This window comes from Ursus arctos, unplaced genomic scaffold (genome assembly GCF_023065955.2).
Source record: "Ursus arctos isolate Adak ecotype North America unplaced genomic scaffold, UrsArc2.0 scaffold_1, whole genome shotgun sequence".
Taxonomy (NCBI): Eukaryota; Metazoa; Chordata; class Mammalia; order Carnivora; family Ursidae; genus Ursus; species Ursus arctos.
This window is the reverse complement of record NW_026622763.1, coordinates 49171570-49185923: the sequence shown is the minus strand read 5'-3', so window position 1 is coordinate 49185923 and position 14354 is coordinate 49171570. Positions and strand designations below refer to the sequence as shown.

The following is a 14354-nucleotide window of genomic DNA, read 5'->3' as shown; positions in this document are numbered from 1 at the left end:
GTGGTCCTACCTAAGATTTTCTAATTTAATATTTTCTAATTTCAATCAGAACTAGCCACAAAACAAATGAAGTCCGGGGATTTGTGTTTGCTGTGATTAAAATCCTGTGATTGGCATGTAATCCTAATTGCTGTCCTTTCTTTCTTTCCTCTTTAATCAATGCTCACTCTCAGATGAACCCCGGCCAGGTATGATTGCAAAATATTTCAGATTCTTATGATTTTATATGGGTTATGTTTGTGCTGAAAATATTCTAATCATTTTGACTGACTTCCCCCTCTGGAGCATGTTTCACATCATGACTCTGAAAAATAAGTTAGAGTATACATGGAAATAGAGGGCATTTGCATCCCAGGCAAATGACTGACTTTGGGTGGCTTCAGGCATTGCTGTTTGGGCTCTGACAGGCAGGAATGGTGGCGTGCTGGTGGGTCTGTGCCCTCTAGTGTTCCAGTTGCCTTTCCCTTTCCATTTGTTCACTTTCGTAGATCTTCCAGCCCTTGCTCTTGAATGTCAAAGTCTTATCTTGCATTTCTCTATAGGTAGAAGAATGTCAGGAAGCAAGTGGGAAGTAATTTAGGTCTCCTTGCATGCTTTATCAATGACAGTTGTGTTTCTTGATGCCAGCAATATTTCCCCAAGTTTCTCTCACTGCACTAAGTGGAGTTATAATAGAGGGTTATAGTGAAGAAGGCGGTTTAAGTCCAGTGATTGTTGAAGACAATAAGTCCTTGAGTAATTAGAGCAGATACTGACGGGCCTATGGAGCTCATCCAGATGAAGGCTGCTCTTAGCTCTTACCTGGATATTACGTTGAAGGTGGCATCAGACTGTATGACAAATATTACAACAGCATGAACCAAAAAAGCAGAGATTCCTGACTTTTCCCCTTTGTGATTCTTTTTCTTTCTTCTAGACCAGGATAGCTGCTCAGATTCCAATGGTGGTTGTACTCACCAGTGTGTTCAGGGACCCTTTGGGGCTCAATGCCTGTGTCCGTCAGGATACCTGCTTGCCAATGATTCTAAGACCTGTGAAGACATAGATGAATGTAATGTCCCAGGCTTTTGTAGCCAGCATTGTTTCAATACGAGAGGTTCTTTCCGGTGCTGGTGTGATGAAGAATACACGTTAGACACTGACGGAAGGACTTGCAAAGTTACAGGTAATGACTGAACTTGAAAGTGCACCAACTCCAGCCAGTATAACAGCACACTCCAGAGTTTACGATCAAATGTTGCATGAAGGAATTTGACAATGTTGGAGTCAAATGAACTTAAATCCTGGATGGGTTATGTAACCTCCTTAAATCTCGGTTTATTATGAAGATTAAATACATTAATACTCATAAAGATCTTGGCGTATTTTGGAAAATAGAGGTTTAAGCATAAATAGGTAGATGATTTTTTATTATTTAAAATAATATCAATGGTTTTTGTATTATTTAAAAATGATTTCTATATCACATTTAAGCATCTTTATATAATGCTTAATTGATTCAATTCAACCAATATTAATTCAGTTTCTATGATGTGAAGGTGATTCTACTGTGTAGTACAATATTGATATGACTGCTTCAGAAGTGACCAAACAAGGAAGGGTAATGCAAAATAGACAGTTTCTTTCTTTTTCAAGTAGGAGTGTGAGTGGTAGATGGTCCAGGGGATAAAGTTGGGGTAAAGGCTGTGTGCCATGCTAAAACTCGGCATCATTTATTACTAAAAAGGAAGTGGAGAGGGAATATTGAGAGATAATTATGTCTCTGTCACAGCTCAATGCCTCAGGAAACAAAAATATTTAAAAATCAATTCCTGCTATTAGGAAGGAATGTAGGAAGCCTACATTCTAGGAAGGAAGATAAGCAGTATTCAAAAGTAAGTACAAAAATAACAAATAGTAACTGGAAAAATGCAAGTATAGTTTGCTCCAGATTAATAGTGAGATGAACATTGGAGTATAATTCAAGGAAGAAAGAAATTTTGGAAAAAGCTTATATTAAATACTCATGAAAATCAGCTATTAAGATAAACATGAAATGAATATATTATTTTTAGAGGGACTTATGTTAGTTTTCCCTAGTAGTATAATTTGGAGTTTAATCTTCCTTCTGTTATCAAAAGTATTGCATCAAATATTTAAGAGATGTTTTAATTGTGGTTTCTCCCATAGTCATTGACATTTTTGCATTTTCTTCTTGGACAGGATCTGAAAGTCTGTTGCTACTTGTGGCAAGTCAGAACCAGATTCTTGCTGACAATATCACCTCCCAGTTTCACAATATCTATTCAATTGTCCAGAATGGTTCTCACATTGTAGCTCTTGATTTTGATTCAATCAGTGGTCGTGTCTTTTGGTCTGATGGAAGTCAGGGTAAAATCTGGAGTGCGTTTCAAAATGGAACAGACAGAAGAGTAGTAAGTACATTTCTGCTGATCTTTGGCCTGACTAGTCCCCCTGTCTTGGGTCTATTACTCTTACTCATTAGGGAGAGCAGGTCCTACCTCATCCTGGGTAGCTCTCATATTCCCCTCTGGGCCACATGGCACCCAAGAGGCCTGGATGTTCATAATTCCCAATATATGGGTGTTTTAGATAAGAATGTGACCTCTGAAGGCAGATCCATGATTCTGAATTCCAGGTCACATGATGCGGAGACTTCACAATTTTTTTTTTCCTAGTGTATGAGAACAGAGGAAAGTGCAGGGGAGTTAAGAAGTTGCTTTTCTTTAGCTTTAATTTAGTTATGTTTCTCAATCAATCTCCCACAGTTTCAGTTTCTTGACCCTTGATGGTTATGTTTCCTCTGCCCCTTAGGGCTTTATTTTGTAGTTTTTGGCATTTAATCAATAAAGATATTCTTTTGGCATGTGAACATTATAAAGTTTCATAGGGTTGCCAGTTGAGCAAATGGATAGAGCTTTTGTTTAAATACAAAAACTTTAAACAGAAGTATCCTAGAGTATTCAATTCTACAAAATGGAGTATATTTTTCCTAGAAAGCCCTACTGTTGATTTGCTGGTTAGCTACACAGAAGACAAAATCTTCTCATCCTCACAAGCAGTCACAGGACAAGTTGTCTTATTCTAGATTTTCATATAATTTCAATGTTTGCATTTATTAATTATCTTTAGAATTCACTTTTTATTCATTTTTGTCTTTAGATACATAACAGTGGTGTCACTATGACTGAAAGTATTGTGGTAGATTGGGTAGGTCGCAATCTTTACTGGACAGACTATTCTCTGGAAACAATTGAAGTATCTAAACTGGATGGTAGCCACAGGACTGTGCTGATTAGTAGGAATGTATCAAATCCAAGGGGACTAGCATTAGATCCCAGAATTAGGTAAGACATTTTTTAAATGGTATTGCTGTGACATGGTTCTGAAGGAAAAATAATAGTAACATGATGTGGCTGATACGCATATCTCAAAATTTGAAATGAAACCTTGTTTAAACCTCTCTGTAGACATGGTAACCATGCAGAGGTTATTGGTATCCTTCCTTTATCTTTTCAGTCTTCATAAAGTACATGAGAGCAATTTGTTGTTCACTTTAAGAACACATTGATTCATTAGCTTGGTAATACAATTATTGAACTGATTGTTATAGAATTATATAGTTAGGTCTCTAATGAATGCACACAGTAGTATTCCATAGATGGACCAGTTCGTAACTTTGATATCTCATGGTTATACAACAGCAAAAAAAAGCAAGATTTTCCTGCTTTACTTTCATGTTGTTTATTAGAGTTTCCTTTTGTGTCATGTGGGGAAGAAAATGTTTGCCTGCTGGTCCTAAAAGGAATGAGAAATTCTCCCTTGTGCTTCGAAACATTGGATGGCTTCTTTCCTTGAATTTACTTAAGATTCTCTAGCTTAAGGTTCTTTTCTGGAGGATCGTGAGTTAGGCAAATTATGCTCGATAGTAATGCAGACTTCTTAGATATTGTAAAATCAGTGAAATTTATGATGGCTCTCTGATGATGAACAAATGACTCTTATCTTAAAACATGACAGGGTAGATAAACAAAGCCAGATGGATTTTTCTAGATCAACTCTTTGTGGGTTGTACGGAAACACGAATAGGCATTGAGACATTTCATTGTCATAATGTTCTGCATGTTTTATGAACATTTTAGAAACACCCAGATGGCTTATGACTGCGTTATGGTTACAGTTTTACTTTGTGACACTCTGAGGAAATCATAAACTCTGTACAGATATTCTGAACTGGAGGTGATTTATTTTAAGCAGAACATAAAGATGATGTATACTTAAAATGGCAGTTATTTTCCATAGTGAGATATATCCTTTCCAGTTGGTAACTAATTTCTTTTCACAGCGACCATTTGATGTTCTGGTCTGACTGGGGCCATCACCCTCGTATTGAGCGAGCCAGCATGGATGGCAGTCTGCGCACTGTCATTGTTGATGACAAGATTTTCTGGCCCAGTGGCATCACTATTGACTACCCCAACAGACTGCTCTACTTTATAGATTCCTATCTTGATTACATAGACTATTGTGATTATAATGGACAGCATCGGAAGCAGGTGATAGCCAGTGATTTGGTAAGTTGGTATTGAGGAAAATGAAACTGAACCCATGGGAGTGGCTTAGTCAAAAGCATACAGGTAGAGGAACAAGAAAACTAAGAAATTAATTATTGTGCCTTAGACATTCCAAGGTCGATCCAGGAAATATCAACAAGAGTGAGGGCCAATCCCTCTTTTCTCACTAACAGAAAATAAATATCTTTATTCCAGTTCATGGTCAGATTATGTCACGTCCAGGAAAGATTAATAGTTTGTGTGGTTTAGTTGATCTGTAGATGCTGATCTGTTGTTTCTACACTTTTAAAAAGTGTGTTAAGCAAAAATTAAGAATCTATATTTAGATTTCTCAATTAAATCACAACCTGTTTTATATTTTGTATCTTTTATTGGAGTGTAATTGATATACAAAGCTATATTGGTTTCAGGTATACAATATATTGATTAGACAATTCTATATGTTAATCAGTTTTTATCCAGAAAATTCTGGTGAATTTGTTTTCACAAGTTAAATGGGAAAATATAGAACATAATGTATTTTACCAAAGAGCTAATGTATTTTACCAAAGAGCTGTTTCTGACTTCTATTTAAAATTGTCATTATTGGGGTGCCTGGGTGGCTCATTCAGTTAAGGTCAGACTCTTGCTCAGCTCACGTCATGATCTCAGGGTCCTGAGATCGAGCCCCACATCGGGATCCGTGCTCATGCCGAGTCTGCTTGGGTTTCTCTCTCCCCCTTTTCCTCTGCCCCTCCCCCTGCTCATTCTCTCTCTGTCTCTAAAATAAGTAAGTCTAAAGAAATAATAAAAAAAATAATACAGTTGTCATTGTTAACAGTTCTCTGGCTTTAAGGGATCCTGGAGGGCCTCCCTACCTTCAGAGAATAGGCATCTAGGCTCTATCAGGTTTTTGTGAATCTGTGAGTGGCAGACATAGCACTGGATAAAGAGTGGTGATAATGGGCTGGGGGCTAAGGCTTGGGAGTAGGGGATCCCGATAAGTCACCTTATTTTCTGCACTTCAGTGTTGCTTTCATTTGTAAAATGGAGGCCCAGAGTAATTACCAGAGTAAAAAGGAAGACTACGTGACACACATAGGTGAAAGAATTTTGGGTGGTATCACGGGATATATATAGGGCAAGCAGTGCATTTTTAAATCTTTCTCTTGAACAATGACTCCTCACATCTTTATTAAATAATTAAATGCCAAAGGAAACCATCATCTTGGGCAAGTATCCTTTTCTATATTGTCCACCTTGGTTTTTATTTCTGGGCAAAGTCTCACTGATCTCTTTGGCCTCACAGATTCTGCGACATCCCTATGCCCTAACTCTCTTTGAAGATTCCGTGTACTGGACTGACCACTCTACTTACCAGGTTGTTCAAGCCAATAAGTGGCATGGTGGGAACCAGTCAGTCATAATTCGTAATATTCAGCAGCCCCTTGGGGTGGTTGCAGTTCATCCTGTGAAACAACCAGATGGTAAGTGATGTAGAGACACCTGCCTGGGAGTAGCTTGGAACACACTTGTCCTGGGAATGCTGAGTGTATAGTTTTGCAGACCTGTGTGTTTGGACAATACGTTTTCCTTCCCTCTTTACCAACCACGCCAGTCCTAACCTTTCCATTACTTCTATTTACCACGGTAGACGACAATCTTGTGTGTAACAACAGCAGATCTCAGTCGTGTCATTTTATTTAGCCATTGGCTGCTGTCTCTGTGACTTGGAATCCCAATTTCCTTGGCTGACAACTAGGGTATAGACCAGATAGTCCCTTAGGTCCTTTTATTGCTACCACTCTGTGGTTTAGAGCAGCTTGTTCTTAGGACTCATTTATTATGACGCCAGTGCCCTGGTGCTGTGCTGTAGCCACCCCAAGTCATCTAGATGTATGATATGCATGGCGAGCTGATTTAAAAAATTGCCATTGGTAGTGTTCGTTCTGGTGGGAAGATGGATAAGTCACTTAATCTTCTCTCTTAAAAAAACACCCCCCCCCCCGTGCTTTCTCACCATGCCTCAGATTCTGGCCCTTTTTCTTCCTTGTCTCTCCTTCCATTTACTCTTGCCATGCCGGACTTCTTTTTGGTTCAGAAGCATACCAGACTATTCCTACCTCTGATGACCTTTTGTACCAGTTCTTTCTACTGCCTGGAACACTCCTCCTCCAGATTTCTGCTTGAGTTGCTCCTTCGGTAGCATTTAGGATTCTCTCAAATGCTCCTTGGTGGCCCTTGATGGCCCTATCTAAAATAGCTTACCCATCTCATAATTCTTTTACTCTTTACCTTAACATCTTGAAATCACGATTTATGAGTTTAGTTCTGTCTCCTTTTGTTAGAATATCTGCCCCATGTTTACAGTATTCTCAGTGCTTAAAATGGTGTTTGGAACATAGTGAATGTTTTTTGAGTGAATGAATCTAATGCGATATATGTAATAAGAACATAAAAGATCTAGAGAACATCCTGTGGGTTTGGGATGCACACAGGATCCCTTATCTTAAAAAGCAGAGACCACACAAAGATGTCATCAATAAAAAAATAAAAGATTACCATCTAACCAAAACTCGGACAACAGTGGGTAAATGCCAAGGTCACAAAGGGAACATGCATGTTTGTTTCATTTAATGTAAAAAGATCTCTTTTAGCTCAGGCAAGGAGACGTTTATTATTTGGGATCATATTTCTATTAACTAAGCTCCAGGTTACTCAGTGGCTGTTTGATCTTAATCTGGTTATAGACAGGATTGGTCTGTGACCTTGGACAAGTCATCCCCCCCCCCATTGATCCTCTTATGAATTTTGTGTTGAAAACATGATGCTAGGGAGGAGTAAAGTAGTTTAGGGGAAAAAAAAACCCCAAACCAATAGAGGTAACCTAATCTACTTGTGTCTCTAGTGGGGAGTCTCTGGGAGGACAATAACATCGTGACTGTGTGCGCATGTAAAATTTTATTTATTTAAATTGAGAGAAATTTGACATATAAAATTGTATATTTAGGTGTACAACTTAATGAGTTGATATATGTATATATTATGAAATGATCATGACAATAAGTTTAATGAATATCCCCCATTATACGAAGTTACAAATTTTTGTGTGTGTGTATGTTGAGAATTTTTAAGATCTGCTCTCTTAACTACTTTAAAATGCACAATACAGCATTGTAAACTATAGTCATCATAGTGTACATTACATTCTAGAACTTATTTATCTTGTAATTGGAAGTTTCTACCTTTTGACCACCTTCACCCATTTGCCCACCACCTACTCCATGCATCTGGCAACCGCCAACCTGTTCTCTCCATGAGTTTGGTTTTTCTTATATTTCACATATGAGTGAGATCATGTAGTATTTGTCTTTCTCTGTCTGACTTATTTCACTTAGCATAATGCTTTCAAGGTTCATCCATCTTGTTGCAAACGGCAAGGTTTTCTTCTTTTTTATGGCTGAATGATATTAATTGTGTGTGTGTGTGTGTATCACTTTTCTTTATCAGTTCATTCTGTGCATTTTAATGTGGGAGGTCTTCCATTCACCAATGTTGTCTTCTTGTCTTTTTCTATTGCAGGTGAAAATTCATGCGCTGCTTCCTCCTGCAGTCATCTGTGCTTGCTTTCCTCACAGAGGCCACACCTTTATTCCTGTGCGTGTCCTTCGGGATGGAGTCTTTCTCATGATTCTGTGACTTGCTTGAAAGGTACAGTATACTCTTTAAGTGTGCCCTGAAAGTGGAGCTCGCTGTAGTTTAGCAAAGCAGTGTCCGCTCTAAGCCACTTGCTAATGGAAAGTAGGCTGTGTTCCCTTGGATTCAGCGAGTATCTGGAGTACTTGCTGTCTGGGGCCATGCACGTGAGCACCTCACGTGTAATATAGTTTCTGTATGTGAAGCTCATATGATGTGTGCGTGTGATGCAACAATCTTTAACCTCATATGTTCTCTTACCTGGTCACAGTTAGGCAAACTATGATAATAGGAAGTTCCAAATTCTGCACTTCAGAAGTAAAAATTCTTGACACTTGTGTATGGCTTTATTTTTCAGGTTCCTTATCTCATTTTTATTGTTACAATCATCAATGATGAGTGTTGCAGCATAGGTCTTCTGACACCAAGTTCAGTAATTAATATCTGGTATTTTAAAAATGAAAGTTTTCTTTGTTTGATAGGTCGTAAGTGACTATTTGAGCAATTTAATCTTCATCTCACCCTAGGTATGTTTAGAAATGTATGTGGAGAATTAGACTGAAGTACTTTAGGGAGTGAGAACAAAAGGGAAAGAGACAGTCCACCAAAGAGATTTCTGCTGGAGTATGTACTAGATATATAATAAAGTCTTCTTAAAAATCATTCACCTTTTGCTTAAAAATCTAGAGAGTTACTCTAAATTCTAGTTCTTTTCACTTCTCAGGGGAGTGAAAGTGTTTTGGTACTGCAAAAATGGTTGCAGAGAAGTTAAATAGTTAATGATAAAATGTTCTTAAACTGAGATAAAATAGAATCCTAGTCTAGAGGGAAAGTTAGTTTTCGAGTGGAAAATTTATGCTGAATCCAGGAAATTAGTGGTGTTTACAGATTTTGCAGATGTAGGCTTACTGCAAATTGAATTCCATCAAGATATAATATTTTGCATGATACTTTCGTGATGAAAGATTTTAATTATTGGTAATGCTTACAAAGGGATTGGCATTTGCTGTTTTTCTTCAGAGACTTATTATGCACCTAATCCTTGTTGACATTGTTTAATTTAGTGTGTCCTCCGAGTCTTTCAGCAGAAGATTAAACTTGGCTACAGACATTTTGGATACAAAGCATTCTTTCACCACACAAAGATTGTTGAACTGTGCATTGGGGATTGGTGTAATCAATATTACTATCTGATGGTGATTGATATCTAAATAGTAGCTTTTGTTGTTTCTTGAATAATTCCACTAGTGGTTTTCCATGGGCTGACTTTACTGAGGTAGATTTTTTTTCCCCTCAACTGATTTTTGAGCACCAATTGGGTAACTTAGTGCCAATATATGTTAACTTAAAAAAAAAAAAAAAGTTCCACATTTTTTTTTCCAATAAGAAGCTTAGAAAGCTTGTTAACATTTATAGATGATAACATTTTACTTGATTTACAAGTTAAATAGCTTTTAAAATATTGTTTACTAAGTGTCTGGAATATCTTTGGAAGTGCTTATGTGATAAGGTTAAGTGAAAAAGCAGATACTGTTCAGTATTGGCCATAGAAAAATACGCAATAGAAAGGTTTGGAAAGGGCGCCTGGGTGTCTGTGTCGGTTGGGCTTCCGACTCTTGATTTTGACTCTGGTCTGGATCTCAAGATTGTGGGATCAAGCCCTATGTCGGGCTCCGCACTCAGCATGGAGTCTGCTTGAGATTCTCTCTCTCCCCTTCCCTCCGCTCCCCCCCCCCACCATGTGCTCTCTCTTTCTCTCTAAATAAAATAAATAAAATCTTAAAAAAAAATTAAAAGTTCTGGAAGACAACACAGCTGAGCACCAATAGTGGTTACTGTTGGATAAGGGAATTATGAGCTATTTCTATTTTTTCTGAATTTTATGTTATAAAATTTAAAACTGAGAACTTCATCTGCATGAAATAGCTTTTTATTCTTTAGAAAATATGTTCTCCACAATGCAAAAAACAAATAAACAAAAGCAAACCAAAACGTCTCCCCAGCATCCTCTACAATAAACAACCTGAAATCCAAAATAGGTTTCTGACTCAGACTGAGGGACACAAGGCAATTGTTTCAGTGATTACGTGCAACATAAGAAGAAAACACTGCTCGCACACACTGTTGGAAAGGTGGCGGCACTGATCAGTTGGTGTGAGGTCTGAGTTAAGGAGGACCTAATTGGGGAGTAATACATGTTGCTCTTCAATTACCTCATCAATTTCCCATTCTTAACTGCTGTCTTTTTACTTCTCTGCTCTGCTAACACTAATCTTAATGGGATCATGACATGAAGAATAAAAATGAAGAAATGATTTTTTATTTCAAAAGACTGAGACAGGTGCACCTGATCATGATCCCGGAGTTCCCGCTAAGCAGAGAGCCCACTTCTCCCTCTGACCCTCCCCCTTCTCGTATTCTCTCTCTGATAAATAAAATCTTAAAAAATAAACAAACAAACAAAAGGCTGAGACATGCTATCCTCGGATGGCTTAAATGTCATTTCCTCTTGAAGTCCTTCCCATCCAACCCCAGGTACTTCTGTGCATATTGTTTCATGGCCATTATCATTGGGAATCATAAGGGTCCATATATTTTACCTTGTTGTGTAGACTCTAGGTTCCTTGAGGATTAAGCCTCCACCTGATAGATGCTCATCACCTGTGGCACACAGTAGCACTCAGTAAGTGCTGAGTCAATGACAAGCCTTCCAGTAACCTTTTTTTGCTCCTCCTTTAGTCTTGTGTTTATCACCCGTTTGCTCCTTTATAGCTGTGTAGTGTCATAAAATCACTCCCTTCTTTTTTTCTTCCCCACAGAGCACTTTTCACACACCGCTATACCATTTGTCTCAATGATCAGTCCTGTCTAGCGCTTCCCTGGCATCATCCTTCACCTTGGCTTTCACACCTTTTGCCAGTGCAGCACTGAATGACACCCCACCCTCTGGTGGATTGCCTGTTCCCAAGTGGTCAGCCCTCTCAAATCCACCAGCAGCCATCAGATCAAGGGTCTGAGACATAGCCCTATGAAAGAATAGTGAGTGGCCAAAGGAGTAGAGCTGGGTAGGGCTAGAGAGGAACTTTTTAGAGGGATCAAGAAAGCCCATGTTTGATGGATGAGAAATGCATTTTTTTAGGCCCTAAACAGTGCTTTGGTTGAGAATTCCTCCAATTAAACAAAAGGAAAATTACACATTTAGAAGACCAGTATTAGGTTCTGAGTACATAAAATTTTAAATTTCTCCGGTGAAATTGGGGACTATTTCTTGTTTTTATTGAACAAATGAGTGCTTATAACATATAATGAATAAATAATTAAATATCTCAATATCATTTCAAGGTACATCTAAGCTCCTAATAGAGCTTTATGTAGTTAAATGAAGTGAGTGGTAATTTGATATTCAATAACTAGTACCCAGCCTGCACTTTTTGCAGAGTAGTGATTAAGAACATAAATTTTGGAGTCTGAGGATCTGGCTGTGTGACCTTGGTTAAATTGTTTAGGTTCTTTGTGCCTCATTTGAAAGTTGGGGGGTGGGGAGGGTTAACAGCCTAACAAACAGGGTTATGAGGCTGTAGGGAGATCAGGTAAGTGAAATAATATTTGGTGCATACTATGTGGCACATATTCTCAATAAGTAGGGGCGACTATTTGTGGTATTGCATTTGTTCAGAAGAGAGGCAACGTGGAGAAGTGGAGAGAGGACAGGCTTGTGAGTTAAACTCTCACATTAGCCCCTGCAAGTTGCATTGGCTTCAGTTGAAAATAAACTTTGCAGGTTTATTGGGAAAGATTAAAGCTATGTATTGTAGGGCTTTGTAAAATAATACAGCATTAATAGTTGCAATATTACTTTAAGTGTTTACTACGTTAATAAATGCTAAGTTATTTTTAGTAATGGAAATGCCAGGAACAAGGAAAAGCTAATGAAGTGGTAAAATAAGTAAAGAGCCAGAATAATCCCCTTGAAGATCTAAAGCTTTCCAGATTATTAAAATAATGAGAACATCATTTTTAGCAGATGAAAATTATGCAATGATTATTTTAATTTTGCTTAATATGTGATATAGTTTATGTACATGTCTTCATACCAAAAAACTCACATTCCAGTTTTCCTTTTCTGAGATGATTATAAATAAAACTTCACTCTTGAATTTCATCAATTTAGATTTTTTTGATAAAGGGACTAGAGTTAGAATAAAGATTATCTTTGAAAAAGGACCTCTGATTTCCTGTTAAGGAGATTAAGTGAACTGATAGTTAGAATAAGATATTATAAAGATGTTTAAGTTGCAATGTATAGATATTTTTGAGAACTTTAGAAGACAACTATTGACATATTCATTTATGCATCCATCTATTGATTCCTTTATGTGGTCATTCATTTCATTAGCAAGTATTTATTTGGCAGCCATTACATGCCAGGTTTGGGGACATAATAGTGAATAAATGGTCACAATTGGGGAGCTTATAAATTGGATTTATTTAGTAATTTAAGTCTCTAATAAACACTAGGCCATACTTGGTAATATTAAGACTAGTAAATTGCCATTCACCAAGAATAGTCCATATGTTTTCTTTCACATTTTTTTCCCCCAAAATCCAGCTCTCCTTTTCTTGAGTAATTGGGTATTAGTGAGGTTTGTCTATGTGTAAGTTGTGATGCTTAACAAACACAAGTGTTTTATCCGTGTAAGCAAGGAGTTCATGAAGAGTAAGGTAAATACTGATCTGCCGTGGGGAAGTCCAGGAGCACTGTATGTAGAGTTGGAGGTCTGGTGCCCGGGCAACCCGCTGAAACCTGATCCAAGGCCCTGGGTTGTCCGATAAAATATGTACCGTCTCTGATATTTATTGCTGCAAAGCTGCAAGTGCATTTGATCCTATGGGATGATAACAATCTGCTGCCTTCCATTACTCTACATGTCTGGGAATAGTGGGATATTGTTTTGATTGATATTCTGCTATTTTCACAGATGATCAACCTTTCTTAATAACTGTAAGATACAGTATAATTTTTGGAATCTCCCTTAATCCCGAGGTGAAGAGCAACGATGCTATGGTCCCCATAGCAGCAGTGATGAACGGTTACGATGTTGAGTTTGATGACTCAGAGCAGTTCATCTATTGGGTTGAGAATCCAGTAAGTTTTGAATAATATTCAAAGTATACAAGTATATTTTCTTGACGAGTCTGCCTGTACCAATGCCTTCTTATAAGCAAACTTTTGCTGGGTGGATACAAGGTAAATGGTCCAGAAATAAATTAATTTACCACTAAGTTTTTTAAAAAATTATATTTTATTTAAATTTAATTAATTAACATATAGTACCACTGAGGTTTTTTTTGATTCAATGAAGGATGTACATAGGAGGCTGGCCTGGAGCAAAGATCAGATAATAAGCACATTTAAGCTATTGGATATTATTTATTTATTCATCCAGTAAGTATTTGTTAAGTGCCTACTATTTTCTCTACACTGAAATAACAACTTCCTGCTATAGAATACACACCAAGAAGAAGCAACAGAGCTTGCTTTGAAGGAGCTTTAAGCTAGTAGAAGATACTAGATGAACATAAAAATGATCATAACTCAAGACAAAAAGCAGTACATCCCTGAGGAAATGCCAGGAAAGCATTTGATGTGGCTGCTGGGGTCTTCATCAGCATCTTTGCCTCCAGGATAAAAGGAGCACTCCTTCAGTTCCCTTCTTATGGGAGGGAGCTCACCCTTTCGAGGAGAAAGCTGTGAGGATGGGGAAGGGGCAAAGAGATTACAAATGAGGAAGAGAGGGAAGATCTTTGTGTTTGATGCTTGTCACCTCTATGCAAATAAAATAGGCTTTTATGGTTATTTTGGCCTCCTGATTTTCACTTATGACTTACGTTATTTTTATGACTCTGGCCTGTGCTGGTTAAGAAATGAATCTCATGGTGCACTGGGTGTTATACACAACTAATGAATCATCGAGCCTTACATCAGAAACCGGGGATGTACTGTATGGTGACTAACATAATATAATAAAAAAATCATTAAAAAAGAAAAAAGAAATGAATCTCTGTAGCCAATCTCAGAGGCAACCTGAATGATGAGCCTCAGAT

General features: G+C 37.7%; 1 protein-coding gene across 1 annotated transcript in view; it reads left to right on the top strand.

Moving 5' to 3' along the window:
- LRP2 (LDL receptor related protein 2) overlaps positions 1 to 14354 on the top strand; it is a 193719-nt gene that overhangs the window by 94843 nt on the left and 84522 nt on the right. Inside the window, exons 26-32 of the mRNA XM_057318411.1 lie at positions 917 to 1165; positions 2203 to 2414; positions 3163 to 3347; positions 4346 to 4574; positions 5863 to 6040; positions 8136 to 8264; positions 13229 to 13395. Coding sequence (XP_057174394.1) covers positions 917 to 1165; positions 2203 to 2414; positions 3163 to 3347; positions 4346 to 4574; positions 5863 to 6040; positions 8136 to 8264; positions 13229 to 13395 — 1349 coding nt within the window. The remainder of the gene's footprint in view (positions 1 to 916; positions 1166 to 2202; positions 2415 to 3162; positions 3348 to 4345; positions 4575 to 5862; positions 6041 to 8135; positions 8265 to 13228; positions 13396 to 14354) is intronic.